Raw genomic sequence first — 25,648 nt, forward strand, 5'->3', positions numbered from 1 at the left:
ATACACTTACAAAAATCAACCCATTATCTCATTCACCCAAACTCTGTCTTGTTCCTTCTTCCATATTCCATGCCACCAGCCACATCCTTCTGTGTCCAAGAAGGTCTTTCCCTCTTCTTCATCCACCACTTCGAATAAATCACTTCATTAGTTAAGACTCAGATTTTATTTAAAAAATTACTTGAGCTAGCTGAGTGGAGAAAAGGAGGGAATTTTTCATAAAGTTACAGTGATTCTCAAGGAAGCCAAGAACCAGGCAGGATAAGCTGCATCTTACAGGTCAAGAACAGTTCAGTGGAGTTTCTTCCCATTTTTCACTTCAGCTTCTCTCTGCTTATACCTTTAATTCTTCTCTCTCAACCAGACTGGCTTTCTCTGTTTCTCAGTCCACTTTACAGTTGGGAATATGGGATACACCATAGCTCCCAAATTTTTATCTTCTCCAAGCAAGAGACCACCCCAGGGTAGTTTATCCTGAGCAAGTCAACTCTTGTCTAAAAGAATGGGCTTACGTGGTGAAAATGAGGTTGCTGAAATCCATCCCTGTGGATAACAAAGTCTAAGAAGGAAACCATCACGATCTTGGCAGAAACCCCAGTGGTGTCTACCGCAGTCACTAACATCTCATGTTTCTATGTCATAAATTTTTCTCAGTGTGGACTTTGTCCCCATCATAAATACCAATATCCTTATTCAGCTTCTCCTTCATCCCTTTCATGAACTAATTTATTCCTATTATGGTGATTTTCACATACACAGATTCAATCATTTGTTTACATACCTATTTCTCTGACAAACCTAAACTGCTTGAGGACAGACATTTTGTCTCCTCCTTTTTATATCCCCTCTGGTGCCCAGCATAATATCTGGGACATAATGGGCCCCAGGAAATAGTTTAATGAATGAAAGATACATCTGATACCTTAGGCCATTACTCATTTGGGTCAAGAGTTTGACATAAAGGATGATAAGTAGCATAATAAACATTGTTCTAAGAACCATGTTTGGAGAAGATATACATAGCTTGTTCTAATATACATATTTAATAAAGCCAAAGGCACAAGTTTAACTTAAAATTTGATTTTAAGGTAAGCTTTACTGTGGTAAAGCAAGCTAATAGGTCCTAGGATACTGCTTCCTAAGGAAATAGGACAGTGGAAGGATGACTATCGTGATGATGATGGTGGTGTGGGTGCAATGATGACAGCGGCCACCTTTTACTGAGCACTTGCTATGTATGTACTCAGAAATTTCCATGCATTACTCAGAGTTTTAAAAAAACCTCGAGGAATGGAAGTGGCATGCCATTTTGAGAGGCTGTTTGAGACATATGTATCTCACATCTTGTTAGTTATTCTAACAAGAACCAGGGTCCCATCTCTTGTGTTCATTAATTTTGATATTTGTTGAGCTGTTTCAATGTTATAAACACTATTTTAGATGCTGGTATTATAGCATTGAATAAATAAAATGCTTTTTTATCTTGGGACTTACCTTTTTGATGGGAGAAGTGAGAATAATAGATGTTAATTAGAAGTCTTAACTTGAGAAATGATGATGTTCAAAAACTTAGGAATAAACCTGAAACTTTAATAAAAATAAAATGAATGGCAGCCACCATCTTAGTATCTACCATTGAAATATACTGAGTTATAAGAAATACATATTTGGTCAGTTGTAAAGAAAGTCCTGTATTTTGGACCTTGCCCGAGCTATGTCTCTCTTCAGCTGGCTGTTAACCTGTATCCTTTATGGTATCTTTTATAAACTGGTAAATGTAACTGTTTTCCTGAGTTCTGTGAGCCACTCTGGCAAATTAATGGGGGGAGAAACTAGCAAACTAAGGGGGAGGTCGTTGGAACCTCCTATCCAGTCAGTACATCAGAAGCACAGGTAACTGCCTGGGACTTGCGACCGGCATCTGGAGTTGGGGGTGGAGGGCAGTCTCACAGGACAGAGCCCTTAACCTGGGAATCTGGTGCAGTCTCTGGGCAGATAGCATCAGAATTGAGCTGAGTTCTCCAACACCCTGCTGGTGTTCGAGAATTCTTGTTGTAAGTATGTGTGAGAAGACCCCCTCCCACATATTTACACACATTGGAATCGGGTCCAGGTACCCAAATGAAGTTATATTACTATTACTGCTGGGTATAATATTGTTACTGTTATACATATATGTAGGGAATTGGATGACAGGGAATCACAACTATGTATCAGGAATTTTACATATATTAGTTGGTATTTTAAACATATTTTAATTTTATTCTTTGATTCAACAAAAATTGATTAAGTTCCAACTATATTTCAGGCAGTGAACAAATAACAGTAAACAAAACAAACAAGAAATTGAGTCTAAGAGAGGGCAAGCAATTTGCTCAAGATCCAAATAAGTAATAAATGGCAAAACTGGGATTTGAAACAAATTTGTCTGACTACAAAGGTAGAAACAGAATAACCAGTTATAAAGCTATTGAAATAGCTTGGTGTCACAGACAAGAGTCACAGCAGAAAAATGGTCAGATTTTCTTTGAAGGTAGACAACATGATTTGTGAATAGATTAGGTGGGTAAAAGACAAGGGTCATGACTCTAGGACTCAGAGGGTTTGGGCCATGTAAGACATGGAAATGAGGGAGTCTCCATGAAAAGCTGGTTTGGGGAGGGGGAAACATTAAGAGATTCATTTTGGACATGCTGAATTTGAGATGTCTGTTATACCTCCTATGTGAAGGTATTGAGTAGACAATCAGATTTATAAATCTGAAGTAAAGAAGCACAACTTGGGCAAGAAACAAATATTTGAGAGTCGACAGCATGCAGATAGACAATGTAATATTGTTGGTGGCAAGGCTCATAGGCCTAAAATTGCCAAGTTCAAGTGGCAAAGTTGCCTTTAGATTATGGAAGGTAAAGAGCCTGACCTTTATTCAGACTTGAAAAGAATATAAAAGGTCATTTGCTTTTGTGATGACAGATGGGTTATAGTAAATCTCATGGGCATAAGACTTTGGTTTTCACGTATGTGTGTTTTTGTTTTTTACTTTTGTATTTTATTGTTTAGAAGAGTGACTCTATTTAAATACTGGGAGAAACAATTCAGCTGAGATTTAAAGTTGCATTCCATAAAGTAATGGCTCTTAAACTATAGTGTGTATAAGAAAAAACCCATGAGTCAGGGTTAAAAATTTGATTCCTAGAAACATGTAAGTAGACTATGAATATCTACTTAAGAGGAATTACTTTTTTTTTTAAGCATCGTGGGTAAATATGATGTGGCATCCATACAGCTCACTGTGAAAACTTCTGCCACTGATCATTGAATAAATTGTTTTGCTTTAGGATATTATAAAATCAGTTGCTTCTTGGTGCACATGCCCAGCAAAGCTTAAAGCAAATAGGATTTTGTCCTATTTTAGTAATGCAAGACAAGGTAGCTGTTGGCCATTTTCCCTTACTGCAAATGAATTCATAAGGTTCTTTTCCTTAATTACATTAACAATGCTTCTGAGGGTAGGTGTGATGGGGAAGGAGGAGAACTTGAGCTCAGTAGGTGGTGCATGGGGAGACTGTAAGGAAGGGGAAACTGAACAATTTGCCCACTGGACTCTGTTGTCCAGAGTACACATGACAATGCCAAGCTCACACCAACACTCAAATACAGTTATGATAAATTATGATAAATATACATTTCAGATGCTGGACTCTTGGTCTTAGGATGCTCTCAGAGACTACCCATTAAATAAGAGGTGCAACCCCAAATCAGGGACAAGATGAAGAGGGTCTCTGTGTCTCTCATTCTAGAAAGTTAAACTCACCAGTTCACCTCGGTCCAATGCAGCCTCTGTATCAAGGCTCTGAATGAGCTGTCCCTGGACACCATGAAAGCTGGGTGGAAACAGTCAGCCTGGACACTGATTTGCCCTCTGATTATGCAATTGAAGCAATGAGAAAGTTGGTCTAATCTAGTGGACCCTGTTGATTGGATTTTCATTTTCTGTCCCCAACACTTGCTGGTTGCTTTGTAGCAGGTCACATAAACTCCCACGTCTGCTTTCCCAGACAATATAATGGGACTCACCAATACTGCTGTCTTGGAGTGACCACTCAACTAAACTGTTTTGAACTCCCTGAAGTTGTTAACTGCTAACAGAAACTAGTAGATTCAAATAAAACAGATGAATGAGTCTGCATTTTGCTTTCTAGAGAGTTCTTTGTGGTCCTGGAAACAGAATCTGCCAAGAGCTCAGCACTAGAGAAGTTTCTTTTTCCTAATAAAAATGGGCATTTTAAAAAAATAGACGAAACAATTCTACTTCCTTCATTCTTCTCTAATTTTCCTTAGCTTTAAAGAAATGTAAAACGATAATTTATGTTCACTTGTAACAATGTTTTTAAGTCTTACATTTAAGAACAATAATTTTCCTCTCCCTCTGCCTACATATTAAGCTCTCATTTTATTGCTTCATGATGCTTTGGGACTTTTTGTATTTCTGCATTTCATTATAGGTCTTGTGTAGATCCCTTTTAGACATATAAGAGTATAGCTGGATGTTAAATTGGGGCTCTTCCTGACTCAATTTCAACTCTTGCATAATATGATTGGTACCTGGATGTCAAAGTGAGAGTAACAGTTGCCCCGCCAATACACAGAATTTACAAAAAGAATGAAGATAAGCCCCTCTCCCCATTACTCTTAGGCACTTAAGCTGGAGCAAGGACATAAAATGAGGCTAGAGTTGGGAGAAGTTGAGATTATGATAACAGTTATAAACAGAAAGCTGTGGCTATGCTGTGAATCCTCCCCAACTCCTGCTTCAGGAGGTACTTTCTAACAGTAAGCCTGGTAGGAGGACTTCAGGGAGCCCCTTAAAGAGCTTTGAAATATATTTCTCGCAACTGGGAGATACAAAGAACTGGTGCCTGACTCCCATCTAAGGAAGCTAAAGCTGACAGTGAGCTAGTATCAGATGCAACCAAGGAAATCCACTGGGAAGAGGAAGGCCAATTCCTAGGTAGTCGGGATAAGAGACTCTTGCTGCATTGAGGTGAGCTTGTACCCACTGAGTTTCTAGGGGCAAAACATGGGTACAAGTTCCCTGTGGATGGATGTGGGACTCACAGGAGAATCAGGACTAGTGGGGAGACTCTGCCAGGGTCCAAAGTGACCCCCGAAATAGAGATGTATCTGATCAGTCAGGGAAATTGTATGTGCCAAGGCATTAGTTATAACTTCTACTTGAAAGCACTCCTCAGATCCCTCACCCATAAGTCAATCAGGATTTTGCTTCTCCCCTAATAAAAAATGTCCTCACACTCCCACCAATGTAATTGCTTCTTTGAGATAAAATACACAACAGCAAGAACTTCATTTCCAAGATGCACAGACATACTTCATTTAAGTATGTTCTACTATATGCACGAGACTGCATCACTTTTCAATTAACTGCCTTCTTCAGAAGCAGATGACATACCACATGCTAGGTGAGCTCTGGACGGGGCAAAATGGAAGGTAAAAATTCATGTGAGAAGATGGGTAATGGCTTTGAGGGTGTGAGCCGGTGTGGTGGAGTTGAGGAGATGGGTGGAAGTCAGATAGTGAAACTGACTAACTCAGCAGAAACTGGGACACTAGAACCAAAAGCTGGTTGTGTCCAGCTCCCTTGCACTGCCGCTTGCCAAACCGTGTTCAGACGGGCAGAGATTTCTCCGATGAAGCCTCATGAGCTCTAAGTCACTAACCCTAATCTGATAACCCACGGATAAGTCAGCTGCAGTCCACTTACCAATATACATTTTCTTCTATTAAAATGTAAACACGTGTTTGAGGAAATACAGAAACAGAGGATATACATTGACAACAAAACTGAAATTTCAACACCAGGGAAATTCAAAGATCATCTGTGGGTAGCTGTCTCTCTGCCTGCAGCTATAGAGATCTCTCCCAGCCCTGAGAAACCTCCCCCATGTGGGACTTTTGCAGGGAGTATGAGGGTTGCATTCTCTCCCTTGCCTGCCTTGATTGTCCCAGGAATGAGGCAAGAGCAGAGAGGAGTCATTAAGAAGGAGAGTTTTCCAAACAGTGGTGTGAATGGGCTTTCCAAAAATAAAAGCCCTGATCTGTAGCACTTGCCAGTTCCCATGGGCAAAATAGTCCAACCGTGGCTGACTTCAAGGCTGGCTGTATTTAATAATCAGACTGCAAAAATTCTGAAAATTTAACACTCAGCTCTCACAAACTAGTGTTAGCCCACTGCAGCCCACCGCAGCTTATAACTCAATGACAGTCAATACCACCCAGTTTCCATAAATATCTATGATAGAATTTTAATTTCCTGAGAAAATATACAAATGCAAGAGGAAAAAGGCATCAAAGTCTCTGGCCCTATAGCTGCTCAGCAGATTTAAGGAGCTTACAAAGAAACATGTTGACCTCAGGCTTAGCCGCCCCCAAGCAATTTTTTTGTTGCACACAATACACATATGTTTAAATTAGCTGTATATGTGATAGTATTAATGAACATAATGTAACTCTTTACAGATATCCATAAATAGTTTAAATTGGTTTATCATGCAATCACGTTACATACTTTTTAATCCATAAGCACTTACTTAAATTAACATTGTCTGAAATTTTAGCAGGCTGTCATTGAATTGAGTGCTATTCATCATATTTAGAAGTTAACACACTAAAAGACAGGCTTTTCAATGACAGGAAGGCTATTTGGTCAGAATAAGCCCTGAGTAACACTCTTGTACTCCCTGCTCCAGGCAGGGAAAGATAGAGAATTTTTCAGAGAAAAGAAAGATCTGTTGTAGCCTCCCTCTACCCACCTTGGGCTAACAGGAACTACACCTCCTGCAAATGGAATCTAGTAAACTCTAAAGACTATAATATGACAGCAGAAATACCAGCTGTAAGGCTGTGACAGTGTGATAAGAAGCCATTGACCCTGATAGTCATTAGTTCTATGGCTGAGGCAAGTTACCTAGCTATGTTTCATCTGCCTCCATAGTCTCATTGTTAAAATGGTTCCAAAAAATACCTGCCCCACTAACTTCACAGAGTTGCCATATGATATATGAAAGCCCTTTGCAGACTGTGGAGAGACAGCTAAAAATAGGAAATCATTACATGACAGAATGTGGAACTGGTAATGCCTGTTTCTGGGGTTGAAAAACCTGTGATTACTATGATTACTCTTTCTTCACCACGTAACAGTCACAGACACATACAAACAGCAAGTCCTCCTGAAGCCCTGTGTGAAGGGTCAGAATGACTGATCAACTGGTTTTATTAAGCACCCTGCATCCTGAGTACGATGAAACCCAGAGAAATTCCCAAATGATGCTCACTCCATTCCACACCAGCTGTTTTCTAGAGTATTCCCAACCTTCCAGCACCTTCAAATCTAAAGGGGGTGTTGTTGGCATATCAGTGGCTGCCCTCCCAGCCTGACTACATTTTATTAGGAAGCCCTTGGAACACATGACTATGGAAAGAATGAAGTGAAGTCACCCAAGGATATGAGAACAAGGCCAGGCTACTGCCCTGGGGTTTTGTTCTGTTTTGTTTTTTGTTTTGCTTACCAGATAAGGCTTCCATAGGGATAAGATTTCATTTTTCTGCTCAAGAATTCAAGAATTGGACAAAGACCTGTCGAGGGGCTTCTGTCCTCTAGCACCCATATTCATTTTCTCATGGATTTGTAAAGTATCTTTGCTGACCCACTGTCAGGGCTAGCCAAATGTCTTTGGCCTTTCTTCTGAGTCTCTTTCAATAAGTATGAGAGATGAGAATTCACATGCAGAGGGGTTCTGTTTGTGTTGATCTGTGTACCCAAACCAAGCTCAGACATCGAAAATCTGCCTGCTCCAACTGACCCACGAGCTCTCTGCATTTGCTGAATTGGATGAGGAGACCAAATTCAGTTTCTAGGAGATGAATTTGGGATTTGCTAACAATAAGATCCCCAAGTATGTATTATTTTTTAGGACTTGATGGTCAGAGTTGAATAACAAGCCTATCACATCGCCAGCATGCAATTCATAAGTCCCTCCTATATTTTGGATTGTAGATTTGTTTGTTAGAACTTGTATGACGTCTTTGTTTTTACGTAGCTGCACCTCAAAAGGAGCTGGTTCTTTGTAGGTTGTATTGGGAGCCACTTGGCCATAAATTAAATATAAGCCATTCTGAAGTATCTTCAGCTTCCAGTCAGCTGTCTCGTTGACACAGGGAGGCTTAGGAGATGTCATCTGCCATTTTGAAGGTAATGGTCCTTTAAGAAATTTACAAGTGAGAAAAAAAATGGAAAGCATAGTTATTTAATTATTTCATCCTCTTTCTGATTATAATTCTTTGCCACTTAACAAGTTGTTTCTTTACCTGGTCTGTACTAGTTCCCTCCAACCACTATTTTAATATTTTAAGTATGTATCTAGTCTTTGTTTTAGAGAAATGACAAATCCTGAGTGTATCTCTCTCTTGGGGAGCTCTAAAGAAATGGATTTGGAATAGAAAAACGGGTTAAGTTTTAAGTGGCCCTGCATCTCTTGTCAATCAATTTGTGAAAGGAAACAAGAAAAGGGAGAGAGGAATCACACAACACGTTTGTGATAACCAGAGTTGGTGGTCCAGGATGCAAATTCCTGCTTTTTTATGTAAATACTATTTACTATGTATCACTTTATCAATGAGATGTTTCTCATCTATCTATATGAATAGTGCTCTCCTGTCCCTCTCTCCCTTTACTCTGCTTTAGTTTTCTTCATAGAAGGTGTCACCTCTAGCATATTACAAATTGTTTATTGTCTATCTTATAACCACTTGAATATAAACATAATCTTTGAGGACATGTACTTCTCTATTTTCTTCATTGCTATATCTTCAGCACCTTAGAGTTCCTGGTACCTAGCATGTGTTCAATTAATAACTCTTGATTGAATGATACATCTGTGTTCCTGAATTAGGTGTACCATGTCTAAATTATGGGTTTTCTCATCAGTTTATAGAAATGTATTGTTCAAGTTCCACTTAGGATATCATTATCCAAATCCTTCAAAAATAGCTACTGGTAAATTCATGAGTTAATAAATGCAAATTATTTGACTGTTTAAATACAAGTATCCCTAAATTTGTCACAGTGGTATAAACTGTATAGGAAAATAGGAGTCGCGATTAACTCTAGAAATGTTCTGCTCCCTGCTGAAAATCTGTGTTTGGCCTGTGAATGATCCAAAATGTATTTATTTTCAATTTTGTATGTATTCTAAGAAATGCCCTAAGGCTCAGTGTAACTGTAAACTTTAGTGTGTTTTCTAAGCAAATACTAGGTCACTATAAGGGAAAGTAACTCAGAAGCTGAAGAGAGAGGAACGGAGAAGAGAAAATGGCCATTCCCCTGACTCTCATTCCTCCTTTATACACTTGGAAACAGAAAAATGACACCCCACACACACTCTCCTGGACATGAGCAATATGTGACATGTGAGAAGTACTTCACGTTTGTTGGAGGGAAGAAATCTGTAGCAATCTGAAACTTGTGCTTACTAAAATACAGAAATCAAAATAAATCCTTGCATCTCAAATTCCCTGGCCTATAAGAATGATGTGCATTTTTGCCCAAAAATGTGAGCTTGTACGTGAGCTTCATCTGTGCAGGGGCTTATCTGCCTGTTTCACCTTCAAAGCTCAGCTCCTAGACAACTGCTTGACACATGATAAGCAGTTAGAATAGTAATTGAAAATGAATAAAATAGAATACAAGCTTCCTTGACAACAATGGAGATTGTTTTCTTGCATCAAATACTAAGAAAAGGAGGCAGGCAAGGCAGGTCACTCACCAAACTTAGCTCCACAGGGCTCGTTGGCAACCTGCAGGGGAAGAAAGAGAGGAATTGGTCAGGATGATGACAGTGTCATGACTCTCGTGGCTGATTTACTGAGAGTTCAGATTCCTGGAGCAATCTTCTCTTCCCTAGCCATATAAAAATCCCTGCCCTCCGCCTTATCTTGGCTCTCTCTGCTTCCCTTTGCAAATGGCTGGCTCCATCTTTACCCTCCATTCCCTGCTACCCTTTTGGGTCTTTGGGTCTTCCAGGCACAAGTTATGGTCTCATTCCATCCTCCTACCCCCTACAAACAAGAGAACTATTTGATCTGAACCACTCCTCCTCCTCAACTGTAGAAAATTTTTATAAACTGTACTTTCCACACCCCAGGACAGCACAAGGTAACCCATTGTGCAGTGAGAATAAAATAATAGAATTTACATCTGTGTTTATTTTTATTTTTTAAAACACATTGAACTTTAGAAATATTTACAGCTCAGATTGATAAGGCCACTCTTATTTAATATCAAGACAATTGTGTCATATACAGTAACTGGGATATACTTGGGAGACCTCGGTTTCAAACTTCTGTAACGAACCACAGTTTACAGGCTACAAGGAGCTATCAGTGTGGTTAATTTTATAAATACCCATATTTAAATTCTAAAGTCTGTAACATACTTAGTAGTAAGATAAGATATAATCACAAACATGTTTGTGCTATGTAAAGCTGATTGGTTTTCTTGTGGCAAAGTATGTAAGAGACTTTTTGAACTTAAGGACATTGCACATTTTCTTTTATAGTGTTTGTCTGGCTGCTAGGAATCAATTAAAGGGAGGCAAGGACAAAAGTGGTGAGAACAGCTAGCAGATCGCTGTAGGCATCCAGGCAGGAAAGCATGCAGCCTCTGACCAAGGTACTAGCAATGGAGATGGTGATGACTGGTTGGAGTTGTGCCAACAGGAGTTCCTGACATCGATACAGGATGAGAAAATGAGAAGAGACCAAGAAGACTCCAAGATTTTGGTCATGAGTAAACAGAAAGACTTAGGAGGACTAAATTGGGGAGAAAGAATCATGCATTCATTTTTGGATATGACAGGTTTGTGATCCTTATTAGGTATAAAGGTTCAGGTATCAGGTAGGCACATGGGTCTATGATGGAAGTTAAGGCACTCTAATGATAGGAATTTAAGAGTCTTTAGCTTCTGTGTGATGCTTAAGACCTGAAACTGTTAGAGATCAAGTCTGTGTAGTTAAGAGAGGAGTACTGGGACTATGCAATGTTTAGAGGTCAGGGAATAAGTAAGAATCAGCAAAGGAGACCAAGAAGGACAGGCTAGTGAGTCAGAAAGGAAACCTGGAGAGTGGGATGTTTGGAAACCAAGAGGAGAAAGTGCTGCAAGGAGGAGTGGTCAGCTGTGCCAGGTGTCGGTGCTGCATCAAGAAGAGGACAGAGAATTGACCAAAGAGTTGACCAGGGGGTTCTTCACAAAAATAGTTCTGTGACGTGATGAGGGCAGAAGCTTCATTACAATGGCTCTAAGGGAAAATGGGAAAAGAGAAATTGGAGTTTTGCTGTAAAGGAGAACAGAAAAATTGAGTGGAGCCTGGATGGGGATAAGAGGTCAAAGAGGTTTTATGTTTGTTTTCATTTTTGTTTTAATGTGAGAGAAATGACAACATAGTTATCTGTTGCGATTTGATGGGAACATTCCAGTAAAGTGGGAAGAGCTAATACCTAAGAGCTAGGGGATAATTGCTGGAGCAATGTCCTCGAGTAAGAGAGATAGAATCTATTTCACTTGTGGCCTTAGATGGGTGCATGAACAACGCATACTTAGTTACAAGAGGGAAACAGTGTGTATGAACAAAACTGCAGGTGATGAGGTAGATAAGATGCGGAGCTTTGAAACTCCTTTCCCACCTGCTTTTATTTTTTCACAGAAGATGGAGGAGGGTTATCAGGTGAGAGTGAGAACAGGGAAGAGACACTGAATGTTTAAAGTCAAAGGTATGAAAGAGTCCAAGAGAGGAGAGCAAATGAACTGTGCAAATGTAGATTGTTTACAAAGCACCACTGAAGTCCCACTTGAAGTTAGTGGCCATGAATTTAAAGTGAGACCTTTCAACAAGGTCTTGTGTTTTTCCTCAGCTACAGTCAACTGTGAAAGATACAGGGGAACTGGATTTCATCAGTGTGGGGTACTTTCCAGGACTGAGGTTTCAATAATAGAATATCATGAAGAGAGGGAGAAGCAAGTGGTTGGACTAATGCAAGGTAAAAGTTGATTATTAATCATGGAATTTAAGTTGTGTGAGGAAGAAAAGAAAGGCATGAATGGAATGAAAAATAATACCATCTTAATTTAAAAAAAAAACATTTTGTACCATTGAATGATGGATTGAAAATTGAGTGTCATACTATGGTAGTAAAGATGCATTCTCCCATTTTAATCTATATTTCTTTGTGAAGCAGTTTTTCAGTTATGACAGTCAAAACCATGAAGAAAGGTAAATTAATTTAGATGTAATCTTCAAATCACTAACTTCAAATGTAACCTTCAAAGTGTTAAACTAAGATTAATAAGAGAAACATACTCATCAAATTACTCTATTAAATATTTCAATTATTTTAGAAGTGTTTACATTGTATATATTGTTTATATTATATATTACATAAAATACAATATTTTGGTAAAAGCAAAATGGTTTTGCACTGTGAATAAACTACGTGAAGCATATTACTTGGTTCATTCTTATAAATTTCTACTATGTGTATTTTTTAATATGCATAGTATTAGTACTGGTATACAACTTACAATAAATTAGCATATATATTACAAGGATACTCAAAATAATTTTATTGATAGGGAGGTATAATCAAAAATGGTTGGCAGTGGCTATTCTTGGAGATAAATCATTGGATTCCAGCCATTGTTTTTGCTCTTGCAAATGACTTCAACCTCATTTTGGGGTTTCTTAGATGTCGAAATTCAATTTAGTTTAACCCATGATAGGTATGTGACAGGCACTACCTTCAATTCGATTTTCTCATTTATAAAAAGGAGGGAGATAATAGCACCTAGCTTATTGAGGTTGTTTATGGCTTTCAGTGAGATAATTGTTATGAAGAACTTTGCCCAGATATTCTGTCTGGTCTTGCTCATTAAATATTAGCTTCATAGAGATGCTGATTATAATGAAAAATTGAACAACACTGAACTAGCATTGTAGGCAAGAGAAGCAACTGTAGTTTACAGTCCTTGCTACTTAAGAAGTTTGTACTTTCTAAAAAAACATTATGCACATGAAGTAATTGGGGTAACAATCTAAACGAGTACCAAAGTACATGCCATAGATAGCATCTGTGCCATGTGCTCTCATGCTAGAATGTGCAGAGAGACCTAAAGACACGATCCAATTAACTGCTAGGAACAGAAACCCTGGATACTGCACTGTAGGCTGCTTTCATGTCTATTTAGAGCCACAGAAACCACCATTGTGATACTCTCGATTGCCAAGGAAAATGGTCTAACCGCAAAAATAATCTATTTGGCAGCAAGTAGATAGTCTTTGGTTGAAGAAGAGTAGTAGATAAGCAAGGAATATCCATTTCGTTAAAAGTCTTTTAAAAAGTATCTTCATTCTAATGGCATTAATAATAATGGTGCAAATAGCAATCACTACAATCTACAATGAGCCCCTATGTACTATCACGTTAATCCTTACTGCAACCCGAGGAGATAAGAATTAGCATGCTCATTGGCAGATGAGGAAATGAGTGTGAGAGAAATTAAATAACTGGCCCAAGAAATTAAGTAATTTATCATGTAGCTGCTAAGAGGCCAGACTGAGATCCCAGCAAAAGCCTGTCTGACTCAAAAGTCTCACCCTACCACTCAGTGGGGCAGTTTCTATTTACAATTTTGGTGACACTTGGAAAGACTAAACATCCACTGATAAAGAAGCACTTGGGATTTTGAGTTTAGCTTAGTTCATTGTTGCATAGAAGAATCAGTTGCTCTTATAAATCCATTTTGATTTACGCCCAGATTCACACAGTTGGGTTCAAATGGCCAAACTTATCCTTCTCCAAGCCACCCCTAATCAGATCATCATCTGGAAACAATCTACTCTGCTTTTAAGTACATCTTCCCCTTTCAGAAGTATCCTCCATTTCACTGAAGCAGAGAAATGAACTATCCTTCGTTTCATTGTTTCTTCTGAACATTTGGTTTCTTACAATTTCCATGAGGTTTTTTTCAGAGGGGTTACACCAAACTCCTTGGACTCAGAGCCAATCTTTTCAGTTGAATGTCTTCTGAAAGAAGGGGAAAAAAAATACTTTCCTGCCAGGGAAATTTCAGTTGGCCTAGAAGGAGTCAATTTCCCTAACACTTTTTGAATGGGTGCCTAGAGAAGCTGGAAAGTGGGATTTTGTGTATCTTAACTAGAATGGAGACCAAAATAACATGAACAACAATGTTCGTGAGCATTGTGAGGAGGTGGAAGTGGCCACTTCATGATGATTCAGCACTGCTGGCCACTCTGCCTCCTTTCCAAAGAGACTAATTTGTGGCCAGTAATGAAAAGGAAGTGCAAGCCAGCGGCAAGTGGGCTAATGACTTGTCCCTTAGGAAATAAGTTTCCGTGGCATCCTGTCAATACAATATCCAGAAAACCATTAAAACTTTTCCAAATTTGGAACAAACTGTGGGCCATTTCTTTAGAGGCAGAAACTTTCATTGAGAAGCTTCGTGTTACATAGGAAAGAGAATCCAGCATCAGAGCCCAAACTCATGGAAATGGTCAAGTTCAGTTCTGGCAAGAGGTGCGCCCTAGATGCCTCTGGCATCATTAGACCCCTTCTTTCCCTTTTCAGAAACCTCTGTGTGCCTTTGGGAAAAGCATTTCCCATTTCCCTCTTCTGCTGGGCATGGTTCCCCAGTCACATGCAGGAACAGGGGACACCTGTTACATGCCCTGTGTCCTTCAGGCTCATCTGATTAGTAAGACTAGAGGTGTTTTTAGAAGTAAAAAGCACTTTCAAGTGGAGGCTGTTGCTATTCTCACCCTTCCCCCTCTTCAGAGATCTGAGCACAGAATTCCTGACAGTTCTTTTCTTTAGCCTCAAAGTTTCACTGCTCCAGAATGTTCAGACTTCTGCTTGATACATTCCTTGAGAGATTGGAGATGTGATTAGAAGTGCCTCTATTGCACAGCTTTGCGTATAGTTATGGAATACAAGATAATGGGTTACTTTGTAAAAACTTGGCTGCACTAGCCCTAACTAAATTACTTCCTCCTGCATCTTTTCTCAATTGCTTTCAAACATCTTAAGTAGTGGAACCCCCATCTTCGCTAGCCATTCCCCTTAGAAATGATGCTGTAGTCACTGATTTCTCATCACAGGTCTTTCTTAGTTGATTGTATACCACCCTATTCTCCCCAAAGCTCAGAATCTTCAAATGTACCCAGAAATTGGCTAAATCCTAAATTAAATAGAGCATTTTTTATGTTTCTCTTTGGTCAGTGCTATGTAGGCACCAGTCAAAAAACTTCTAAGAAGAGCCTAATATATCTCTATTCCCTTCCCTAGATCCACATCTTGGACTGGAGCTCAATGGGAAGTTCCTGATAAACATCAGAGCTTCCTAAATAGGAATGGGTATCCTCCTTCCTTCATGAAGCTTCCTTAACCATTCCAGCCCAAAGTCCTTTCCCCATCCCCATTCTGTACTTCTAAAGCATGTATGTATCATAGTACCCTTAGGTAAATTAGGAATCACTGTATTATATAGCAAGAGGGACATTATAATGAACAAATCTGTTCTTCTACTATCATTTTTCAGATGAAGAAACTGAGAAAGATCAAGCATCTTTCTCAAATTCGTACAGCTAGTTATTGGGAGACCTAGAACCAAATCCAGATCTTCTTATTCCTACTTGTATGCCATTTCTCTCCTCAAAGATACACTGAACTCCTGTCACGTACCTTATTCTCTCCCATTATCTTTCTATGTCTGTTCCCTCAATTAGACTATAACTTGCATCCTATTCCTTGAGGGAAAACATAATTTCACACCTATTTGTTTCACCAAGAGGGTTTAGCAGAGTTCCAGAAAGGGAGAAATTACTCCACATGCATCTGTCAGCTGGCTGATTTAATTATTACTCTCCATCTATCCATCTCAGTTCTGCAGCCAACACTTAGAATTTTTTAATGTTTTCATTTAAAAACACTTTTAATAGTTTAGATAAACCTCAAATACCATATGCCATGACAAAATTGGAATTATATCTACATTATCAGTACCCACGCATCTCTTACATCCAACTAGCTCTAACAATACTGAGTGACAATGATAATAACCAGACTTACAAAAGAAAAAAGGGTTATAATAAAGAACAAACTTAGGTACTATGTCTCCTTACCTTGAATGGGAGAAAAGTAACAATTAGTGTACTGAAGGAGCAAAGCAATAATAGCAAAATGACTATTGTCGAGTAGAGGAGCCATTGATTCCAGGATGGTCTCTGTGTTTCTTGAGGACGTGAATGGCTTAAAGGCATATCTTCCATGTGGTTCAAACTCATCCTCTGCAGGAATGAGAGCTGTGGAAAGCAGAAATTCACAAGTGATGGGCAAATGATGCAACTAGTCAGTTTTGTAGTATGGTGCAGTAGTGGGTGTAAGAGGCGGGGTTTTCCTTCTGATTCTGTGTGTTGGAAAATGATACTTCTAGGCTAACTGCTGACTCTCATTTGGCAGCAGACCAAATGCACCGAGAGGAGCGGAAGGCTAGGAGCCAATACAAACACAGAGGATAAAAAAACCAATACAAGTTAAGAGGGGAAAAAAAGTATTTTCTGAAGCAAGAGGAAGTACACTGCTGCACAGCATTACAAATTATTTCCAGATCAGAAGATTCCTTTATATAAGAAGAAATGAAGTTCAAGGTTAAGCCTTATGATACTCCAAGAATCATGATTTATGAGGCAGAGGACTGGGGAGCTAGGGAGGCTAGGATGCATAGTTTGGAAAAAATAAGGAGGTTTCACCAATTTCTAGGATATAAAATTTGTTCATTTGGAAAGAGTCTGTAGGAAACACTTAAAGTATTACTAGAATTTAGTTTTTTAAAAATATACAAATACCACAGGCTCAATTCTTTCATATCTCACCATTTAAATACCCTGAAAATCAATGCTGACATCAAATAGAAATAAAATTACCATACAAACAATATTTTCTTGCACCTTGCCCATCACTCTGAACTTACGATCTATTCTGAAATTCCTGAGTTTTCTTCTTGGCACCAAAACTGCTGATTTACTACAAAATTGAGGAAGTCCCCAGCTTCTATGTACCACAGTCTTTCCATCTGTTAAATGGGATACCAACTCTTTTACAGAATGCCAGCATCTTGTGCTGGAAAGAACACAATACTTCCAACCAGAAAAGACCTGAGAGGAAAGCCTCAGGTGCCACCCAGCCCTTACCTGCTCGGGCACCTTTAGCATGTCACTGCTTCTCTGTTTTCTTAAGTGTGAAGGACAAAATTTCTACTTCATAAGGCTTTTTTGAGGATGAAATAAATATGAAAGATTTGGCTCATAAGAGGTATTCCACAAGTGTTTATTTTTCCTCTACCCTTCTTAAAGATGCTGTAAAGACAGAATCAATTATAAAACTTGTTTTTCTTATTGAAGTATAGTTAATATACACTATTATTTGGTTTCCAATATATCACATCATAGTGATCTGACAGTTATCTACATTACTAAATGCTCACCCGCCTTCCCCCAAAAAGACTGAATCAATTATGAAATCCTAGAAAAGCATTACTGTTTTTAAATATTTACCACAGGGTGTAAGTCAGCTGAAGTTCATTTAAATAAAAGGAGGTAAAAAGGAACTGTTTTGAAGAAATTTGTTTTAATGTAAGAATCAAATATTTTTTTTCATTAGACAAAAAACCTAGAGATTTAACACCCTTATTTATGAAAAAGGCAGCTAAGAATAAATAATAAAGGTTTAGGGGTGGGTCACACCACTACTGCCTGGGTAATGGTGGAGTAGGAACCTGATCCCAGGAATACTGTTTGGTAACCCAGCCATCTTCTCTGAATACCACACTATTTGCAGTGATATTTCACACTGCAGTGTTAAACTTTAACACGGCTCTAATTTCCCTTAATCAACAAACTCTCTCTGAGAAAAAAGAAAATCATGGGCTCAACACAAATAGAAATACAAATAGGTTTTCAGTGCAATGTTTCTGTGGCTCTGAACTAGAAACTGTGATGCAGGGGTGTATATATTATATATTAGGTATATATAATTGTGTATATATATGTATATATATAATTATATATTATATATTGTGTTATTATATACTGACCTAGAAGAAGAGGATGCATTGTACCTATAACTCTTACACCGTATCATAGCTATAATCCATATGCACTAGAGCAGAATTTAAAGTTGGCCAATAAAAACTTAGACTGTTTCCTTTTTGCTTCTCTGATCTGCTCCTTCTCCTACCTCCTCTCTAAAATTTCAATGGAACTGCCTCTGTTTACTCCTTCAGTAAACATTTATTCAAATGAGGAATGGTTCCAAATAAGATCCATGTCCTCCTCCTTCTGCCCTTTACCACAGTTAGGTTCTGTTATATCCTGATTAATTATTTCACCCCTATGAAATTATCTTAAGAAAGATGACCTGCTTAGCTCAAGAAACATACATTCTAGGGCTTCTTTTCGCAAACAGTGTTCAGAAATTAAGAAACCTCAGTTGGGACAAGTGACAGTAGAGAAGATTTTGAAATCCTGGAGTAATGGGTCACCATTTGTACCTTTTTGGTGTAAGCTATCAGAATTGACATATCAGATGTGACATTTCAGTGTTCGACAAGAGATAAATAAGCACCAAACTCAAGGCTTTGTGTTTATGACCTGTTAACTCATTCAGATACATGGAATGTGATTTTATCCAATTAAATCCAACTAGCAAATCCATGCTGAACATTTACTATCAGCCCACTACTGTACTAAGAGCTCTGGGAGACAGAAAAAAGTCAAAGCTGTTGAGGAACTTGCCAGCCAGCTAGATTAAAATCTTACCCACAGAGAGACAGGTGCCCGACTATATGCTAGAGGACAGAGCCCGAGAGAGTAGCCAGATCTAGATCAGCTAACATAATTGAGAAGACAGACTGGAAAGACATTGTTTGAGAAAGGAAAGGAGGGAGTTCTTTCTTGAGGGAGGGGTAAAATGAGGTATGAATATTTAGAAGTGTAAACATCTGTAAATATTAGAACATTTAAAAAGAATTCAATATGAACAATGACAAAGCACCAAACTTTTGAATGGATCTATTAGTTTTCATTCAAGAGCTGCAAAATGAGGAATTTCAGAAAAACTTCGTTCTGTATTTTTCAGATTTTAAAAAGTATGCAAGGTATGCTTGATTAAGCAATTTCAAGTGTATTCATGGTTGTTCTGAATTCAGAATGAATTTGATATCTAGAAACTTGGCTGTAGTTTAGTTATTAATTAAATTAGACTAAAATAAATTAAGCACCTATTATGTACCTTCTCTGTGCACAACTACATTTGGACATCAAGCAGCCCATGTTGTCTCCATACATAAAAATGAAGAAACTGACATTCGAGTGGATGAATCATTTGCTTATACTGGTAGAACAGGGATTGAATTCCCATCTATTCAACTCCAAAATTCAAATTTTTCAATTTATCAATGTTGAAATATATCAAGTGGATGTTGTGTGGAGTAAACAGTGTAGGATGTATGTTAAAATCTGCCAGAGAGTATTAGATGAACATCAGATTCCTCCAAAATCCTGTATTCCTCAGGTCTGCTTTCCCACTGCATTCCCTTTATACACTATTTACCATGACTTTATCCTTTTGATGGCATATGGGGTAGCATATTCAGTCAGAAATATTGAATATATCAGGACTCCATAAGGAATATTATATATCTGATTCGGCCTACTCAGGATTATCAGAGTATTCATGGTTGTAACAAATAAGGCCCATTGGCTTGAATTATATAGATAAATGATTATAGATGATGATAGATCGATTGATCGATTGATCGATAGATAATGATAATAATGATGACAGACAGATATGATACATAAACAGGGTTTTAAACTGAATTTTATAAAGGCAGCAATAATATGTTTGTTATGATTAATAAATACCTATGTTGTAAGGAGAATTATGTAAAGCTCATTATACATAAAAAGATATATATGTTCATTTATTATACATATATGTACATATTTACATGTTATATGTACAATATATCCTAAAAGTATACAGAGACTCCTAATCTCAATCTCCAGATCATTCTCTCTAAGAAATTAATAATAACCCTTAACAGGGCAGTCTAGGAAATACAGTTAAAACTTAATCAATGCAGGGGTTGAGGGGTGCCAATCCCCTGTGCAGCCAGAAACCTGAGTATAACTTTTGACTCTCCAAAATCTTAAATACTGATAGTCTGTTGGTAGGAAGATGTATTAATCACATAAATACATATTTTGCATGATATACAGTATTCTTATAATAAAATAAGCTGGAGGAAAATATTTTTTTTGATTATTGCAAATCTCCAAAATATTTTCCAACATATTTCTTGAAAATAATCCACATAAAATGGACCCTTGCAATTTAAATCCATGTTGTTCAAGGGTCAGCTATAGTTTGAATTCAAATTGATTTTCTTCCATGACCTGGGCACCCTCTTCTTCACTCCAAATTGTCTTTGTTTTGTGCTTTCTGTTTTCACAAATCCACATTTTTAGAGCCCTTACAAATTCTTGGTTGGTTATCTATGTTTTGCTGGGTCAAGTACAGCCTTTAAGTAACCTGTCTGTTGGCCAGTTTCCACAGAAGCCCTCCAGTGCTAGCATCCTGCCTCAGCAGGAGTCTTGGAGAAAGGCTGGGTGGGTTGTAGGTCTGTCTATCAAGCTTGAGTTCTCTATGTGAATGGCTTGCTATTGTCTGTGTGTGTGTGTGTGTGTGTGTCTCCTCTCTAACCTAACCAGCATTGTGTCAGTATCCTAGCCATGGGAAGAACATCTTAAATAGCTTTTGATGGGAATAATTACTTGCTGCTTGGAATCTGGACTGAAAATAGATTTTTCATTATGCAGTATGATATGGCACTTCTTATTTAAAACCATCACCCTAAAGCCATAATGAATGGGCATTGTCATTAAATCATATCTTGCCCAATATCACAGATTATCAGAGAATGTGTATTTCACCTCTCCACCTAACTGAAATCAGAAGATCTTAACAGTCCTGAAACTAAGCATCCCTCAAATTTCCTGGACTTTCTTGGGCAGCCTTAGGAGAGGGGTATGGCAGAGGTATTTTCCCTTCACTCTTGTGCATGGTCTCCTCGTTCGGTAAGCTTTTTCACACCAGCTCAGCCCCAGAGAATGATGAGCACACTCACCGCATTCGGCACCCAGCTATCACATGTGTTCACTCAGAAACCTATGAGACACTTTCTCTTCTGGTTTTCCACTTTCAGCACTGGCCTTCGACCATTCAATTTAGATATTCTGGCTCATGGCTAGTTTGCTGGTTTTGCCACGGGGAACCTACAAGAATAAAGAAAGGTTTTGGCTTTTTGATATACAATGATTCCAAAGTACAACCAAAGGATACATGATTCTCCTTGTTCATTTAGAAAACATTATTGAATGCCTTCTGCACACCAAGTACAATGTTTGGAACTTGAATACTGATAGACAAGGGCCACCCCTATCTTTAAATATTTTATTGCTTTTCGTTTGATTTTGTTTGGTTTTTATAGGTAGCTAGGGAAAGAGACAGAATATACAAGGCCATACAGGGAGAAGTATGTAGTAGGATGAGAACCAAATACCTGACTCCCTCAGAGTAAGAGGTAGTTTTATAAAGGAGGTAATGTCTAGGCTGAGATATGTGTTTGAAGAGACGTTAGTCAGATAAAAAAAAAAACCTCATAATATCCCATTCCCCTAAGCTAATCAATTACTATTCAGTAAATTTATTAATATATAATACGTACATGTTATATATTAATAATTTACTGAATAGCATAATATGTAAAAATATTCTATATATGATACATAAGGTATAATAATAATGTGTAAATATATATTTCATGTGTGTATAAGCATGTGTGTGGTGTGAGTGTGTAGATTTAGTTCTCAGCACTGTACCTGATGATGGAGAATTCAGGAGTAAGGCACAGTCTCTAATCTTAAGGAACTCACTCTTGTAATCGCTGATTCTTTTATATTTGATCTTTCCAAACTTTCATTGAAAATATGTTTTGATTTCAAGATACATGTCACTTATCTTTTTTGTACGATTTTATGTAACTTCCCCAGAGTTACCAGTTAAGTCAATTCAGGTGAGAATTGGCAAAGGCTCTAGAGTTGTTCGGGCCGAGGTACTTGTCCGTCCGGTCTAATGAGTAGGCGTAAATACAGTACAACGTCCCACTATAAAGAGGAAATCTCAGGCTGGAATGCCAGTGGCAAAAAAACAATGAATCACAGAAAACACTGTGGAATGCTGCTTGATGAAATGGGGCCAACTGAAGGTAGCAGTTCCCACTTGCTAAATAAAGAGCAAACAACTGTAGGAGTTAAGTATGAAATTATGCTAAGGTAAGGCCTAAATTATTTCAAGTTTTTGAAGGAAGTCTAAAGGAAGTCTCTTTGGCTGAAAATAAGGATATTTTCCTCCCCACACGTATACAGCCTCTTGCATCCTCTCCTAGTTCCTCATCCTGTGAATTCGTAGATCAGTTCAGGCACCAGCCTCTGCGGTCTCAACACCATTGAGTGCTGATTTTGAATGTCAACTATTAAAAAAAAAAAAAAAGAAGATAGATAATTATAGAGTAAAAACAAGGAAACAAATATGTATTAAAAGTCTGTTGTCTTTCAGGCACTGCATTTAAAGCTTAAAGTTTCACATGCATTATTTGTTCTATTTAATCTCCACAACATGACAGAATTGCCTTTACCAGTCTATTTTACAGCTGAAAAAATGGAGGTTAAGAGCTGTTTAACAATTTAACCAAAGTCACAAAACTACAAAATTAAAAGCCACATCTGTTTAACTGTAAAACCTATTCTTTCCATTCTGCCTTGCTATATAAATAAGTACCCAAACTTGTTTTGGTAGGGGTAGGATTTTTAATTGAGAAATATTTTACAATGTTGATCATCCTATGTGTCCCATTTTTGAATAACATATACTATTGTATCTTTTAAAGGAAGAATTCTTACTAAATAAAGCTATCTTTTTTAAACAGGTGTACTTTTTTCCTTGTCTTCAATTTCATATTCTTCCTTTTATTCTTCCTCAATCTCAATGTGACTCAGGTTTCCAGATGGAGCCAGATTTGAAATCAAATTTTAAATTGAGATAAATATATTATTGCATTGGAAATATCAAAACTATTTCCAGCCATAAAATTCCCCCATGGTGTTCAATTTTTCTTAGCAGCAAATGATGCCTGCTGAGAAAAAGAAACCTTTAAACTCCAATACTTCATATATAGCAGGCACCTATTTTAAATCTTGTTCTTCATGTTAATTTAAGAATGAGATAGTAAATAGGAAATGATATAAATAGTAAAATTTGTCAGCAAACATAGAGGTAAAAGGAATATTGATTAAAAGAGACATTTAGAGCCAAGTAGATTGTGGGTGAACTGTGGTAGGTTTCAGCATAGAAGAAAACAGAAAGGTCCCATAAGATTGACAGGGGAGGAGATGGACAGTAACTGTGGTAAAGATGACAGATGATTTTACCAACCATTAGAATCATTCATGAATTTGCTGAAAGCTCAAAGACCGTTGTGAAGATTATGTCAGTAGTAACAATATTGACAGCAAGTACCTACATTTACTGAGCACCTTCTCTTGTTTAAGTAGGAGTTGATCAGCCCATAATAAGGATTTGACTGTGCTGATTGGAAGTCAACCAATATTTAAGGTTCAGAGCAGGAAACATGGAAATCACCATTAATTGTATTTATTTGAACAAGTAAAGCATGTGCTTTGCCAGTGAACAGAGGGACAAGAGAACTAAATGGCATGGACTTCCCAAGTAAATGAGCTAAGGAAAGGAGAAAGGGCTTCTGGCTCTATCACTTTCGTTTTCCACAGCCAGTTACCTTTGTTCACTTCAGTCTCACAAGTGGCTTGGAGCCAGTGGACATGGGGAGACCAGACCTTCCCAGCTAGTATTGCTCTGCAGTGTTTTGAGGTAGGAGAAAGAGCTTCAGGAAAGCACCTTGGTGAGGTAGAAAGAGCCCAGCCAAGGAGTCAGGCTTTCCAGATTCTTGGTCTGATTCTTTCCACTTACCCATCATGTGACCTCGAGCATGTGAAAAAAAAAAATCTTTGGATCTTAGTTTCTTTATCTGTAAAAAAAAGAAAATGTAAAGTGCATTTCAAGTTCTAATGCCTTGTACAAATGTGAGATATTTGTTATGCTTTCCTGCCTTTGCAGTTGAACTTACCAACCCACTCCATGCTTCACCACTTATTTCTTTTCTCTGCTCCAGAGAGTTTGATGTGTGTATTCTCCCTCTACACGCACATACACACACTAATATGTGATGGGAAATGACTAGAAATACAAAGTAACTAAATTTATTAAGTGATTATTTAGTAGCTATGTTCTCATATCTAAAGAAAATGGCATAGAATTTGGACACTTTTGAATATAAAATATGAGTGTACAAATGGGATCCTTAGGATTCTTTTGTCATTTTGTAATCCTAGAATGTAAAAGCTGGAAAAGAACAACAAAAACAACCAGAAAACATTTAACAAAATGGCAGTAAGTTACATACCTATCAATAATCACTTTAAATGTAAGTGAATTAAATATTCCAAACAAAAAGCACTGACTAGCCAAAAAAACTAAAAAGAAGACCCATCTGCATGCTGCCTACAAGAGCTCATCTTTAAAGACACACATAAACTGGAAATGAAGGGATGGAAAAAGATATTCCATGCAAATGGAAACCAAAAGAAATCAGGGGTAGCTATACATGTATCAGACAATATAGACTTTAAGCTAAAGACTGTAATAAAGAGACAAAGAAGGTCATTCTGTAATGATAAAGGAGTCAATTCATCAAGAAGAGATAAGATTTGTAAATATCTATATACCCAACATAACAGCATCTAAATATATAAAGCAAGTATTAACAGACACAAAAGGAAAAATAGTGACAAAATAATAGTAGGAGACTTTAATACCCCCTTTCCACAAGATCGTCCACACAGAATATTAGTAAAGAAACATTGGACTTAAACTACACATTAGACCAGATGGACTTAACAGTCACAGAACAAATACTTGGGAATAAATTTAACCAAAGGGCTGAAGTATCTGTATACTGAAAACCATAAGACATTGATGAAAGAAACTGAAGTCACAAATAAATGGAAAAATATTCCTACTCAGTGATTGGAAGTATTAATATTGTTGAAATATCCATATTGCCCAAAGCAACCTGCAGATTCAATAATCCCTATCAAAATTCCAGTGGCATTTTTCACAGAAAAAAAATCGTAAAGTTTTAACAGAACCTCAAAAGACCACAGGTAACCAAAGCAATCTTGAGAAAGAAGAACAAGGTGGAAAACATCACACTTCCTGATTTCAAGCTGTATTATAAAGCTATAATAATAAAAAATGTATGATATTGGTATAAAAACAGACACATAGATCAATGGAAGAGAATCA

At 37.7% G+C, this 25,648-nt stretch overlaps 1 protein-coding gene and 1 long non-coding RNA gene across 4 annotated transcripts in view; one reads left to right on the forward strand and one right to left on the reverse strand.

Annotated features, from left to right (window-relative positions):
- Positions 1 to 12,575, forward strand: part of LOC118928840 (uncharacterized) — a 127,461-nt gene extending 114,886 nt beyond the window's left edge. For all 3 annotated transcript variants that reach the window (XR_008999347.1, XR_008999348.1, XR_008999349.1), the window contains one exon: positions 11,779 to 12,575. This is a non-coding gene — a long non-coding RNA (uncharacterized LOC118928840). The remainder of the gene's footprint in view (positions 1 to 11,778) is intronic.
- On the reverse strand, positions 5,497 to 18,056 carry TNFSF18 (TNF superfamily member 18). The gene is made up of 3 exons (XM_036918472.2): positions 16,270 to 18,056; positions 9,843 to 9,873; positions 5,497 to 8,278 (listed from the first exon to the last, which is right to left on the reverse strand). Exons 1-3 carry the CDS (start codon positions 16,429 to 16,431, stop codon positions 7,932 to 7,934), a joined length of 540 nt encoding a protein of 179 aa, XP_036774367.2. The 5' UTR covers positions 16,432 to 18,056; the 3' UTR covers positions 5,497 to 7,931.
- Positions 18,057 to 25,648: the final 7,592 nt, after the last annotated feature.

The sequence above is a fragment of the Manis pentadactyla genome, chromosome 9, assembly GCF_030020395.1.
Source record: "Manis pentadactyla isolate mManPen7 chromosome 9, mManPen7.hap1, whole genome shotgun sequence".
Classification (NCBI taxonomy): domain Eukaryota; kingdom Metazoa; phylum Chordata; class Mammalia; order Pholidota; family Manidae; genus Manis; species Manis pentadactyla.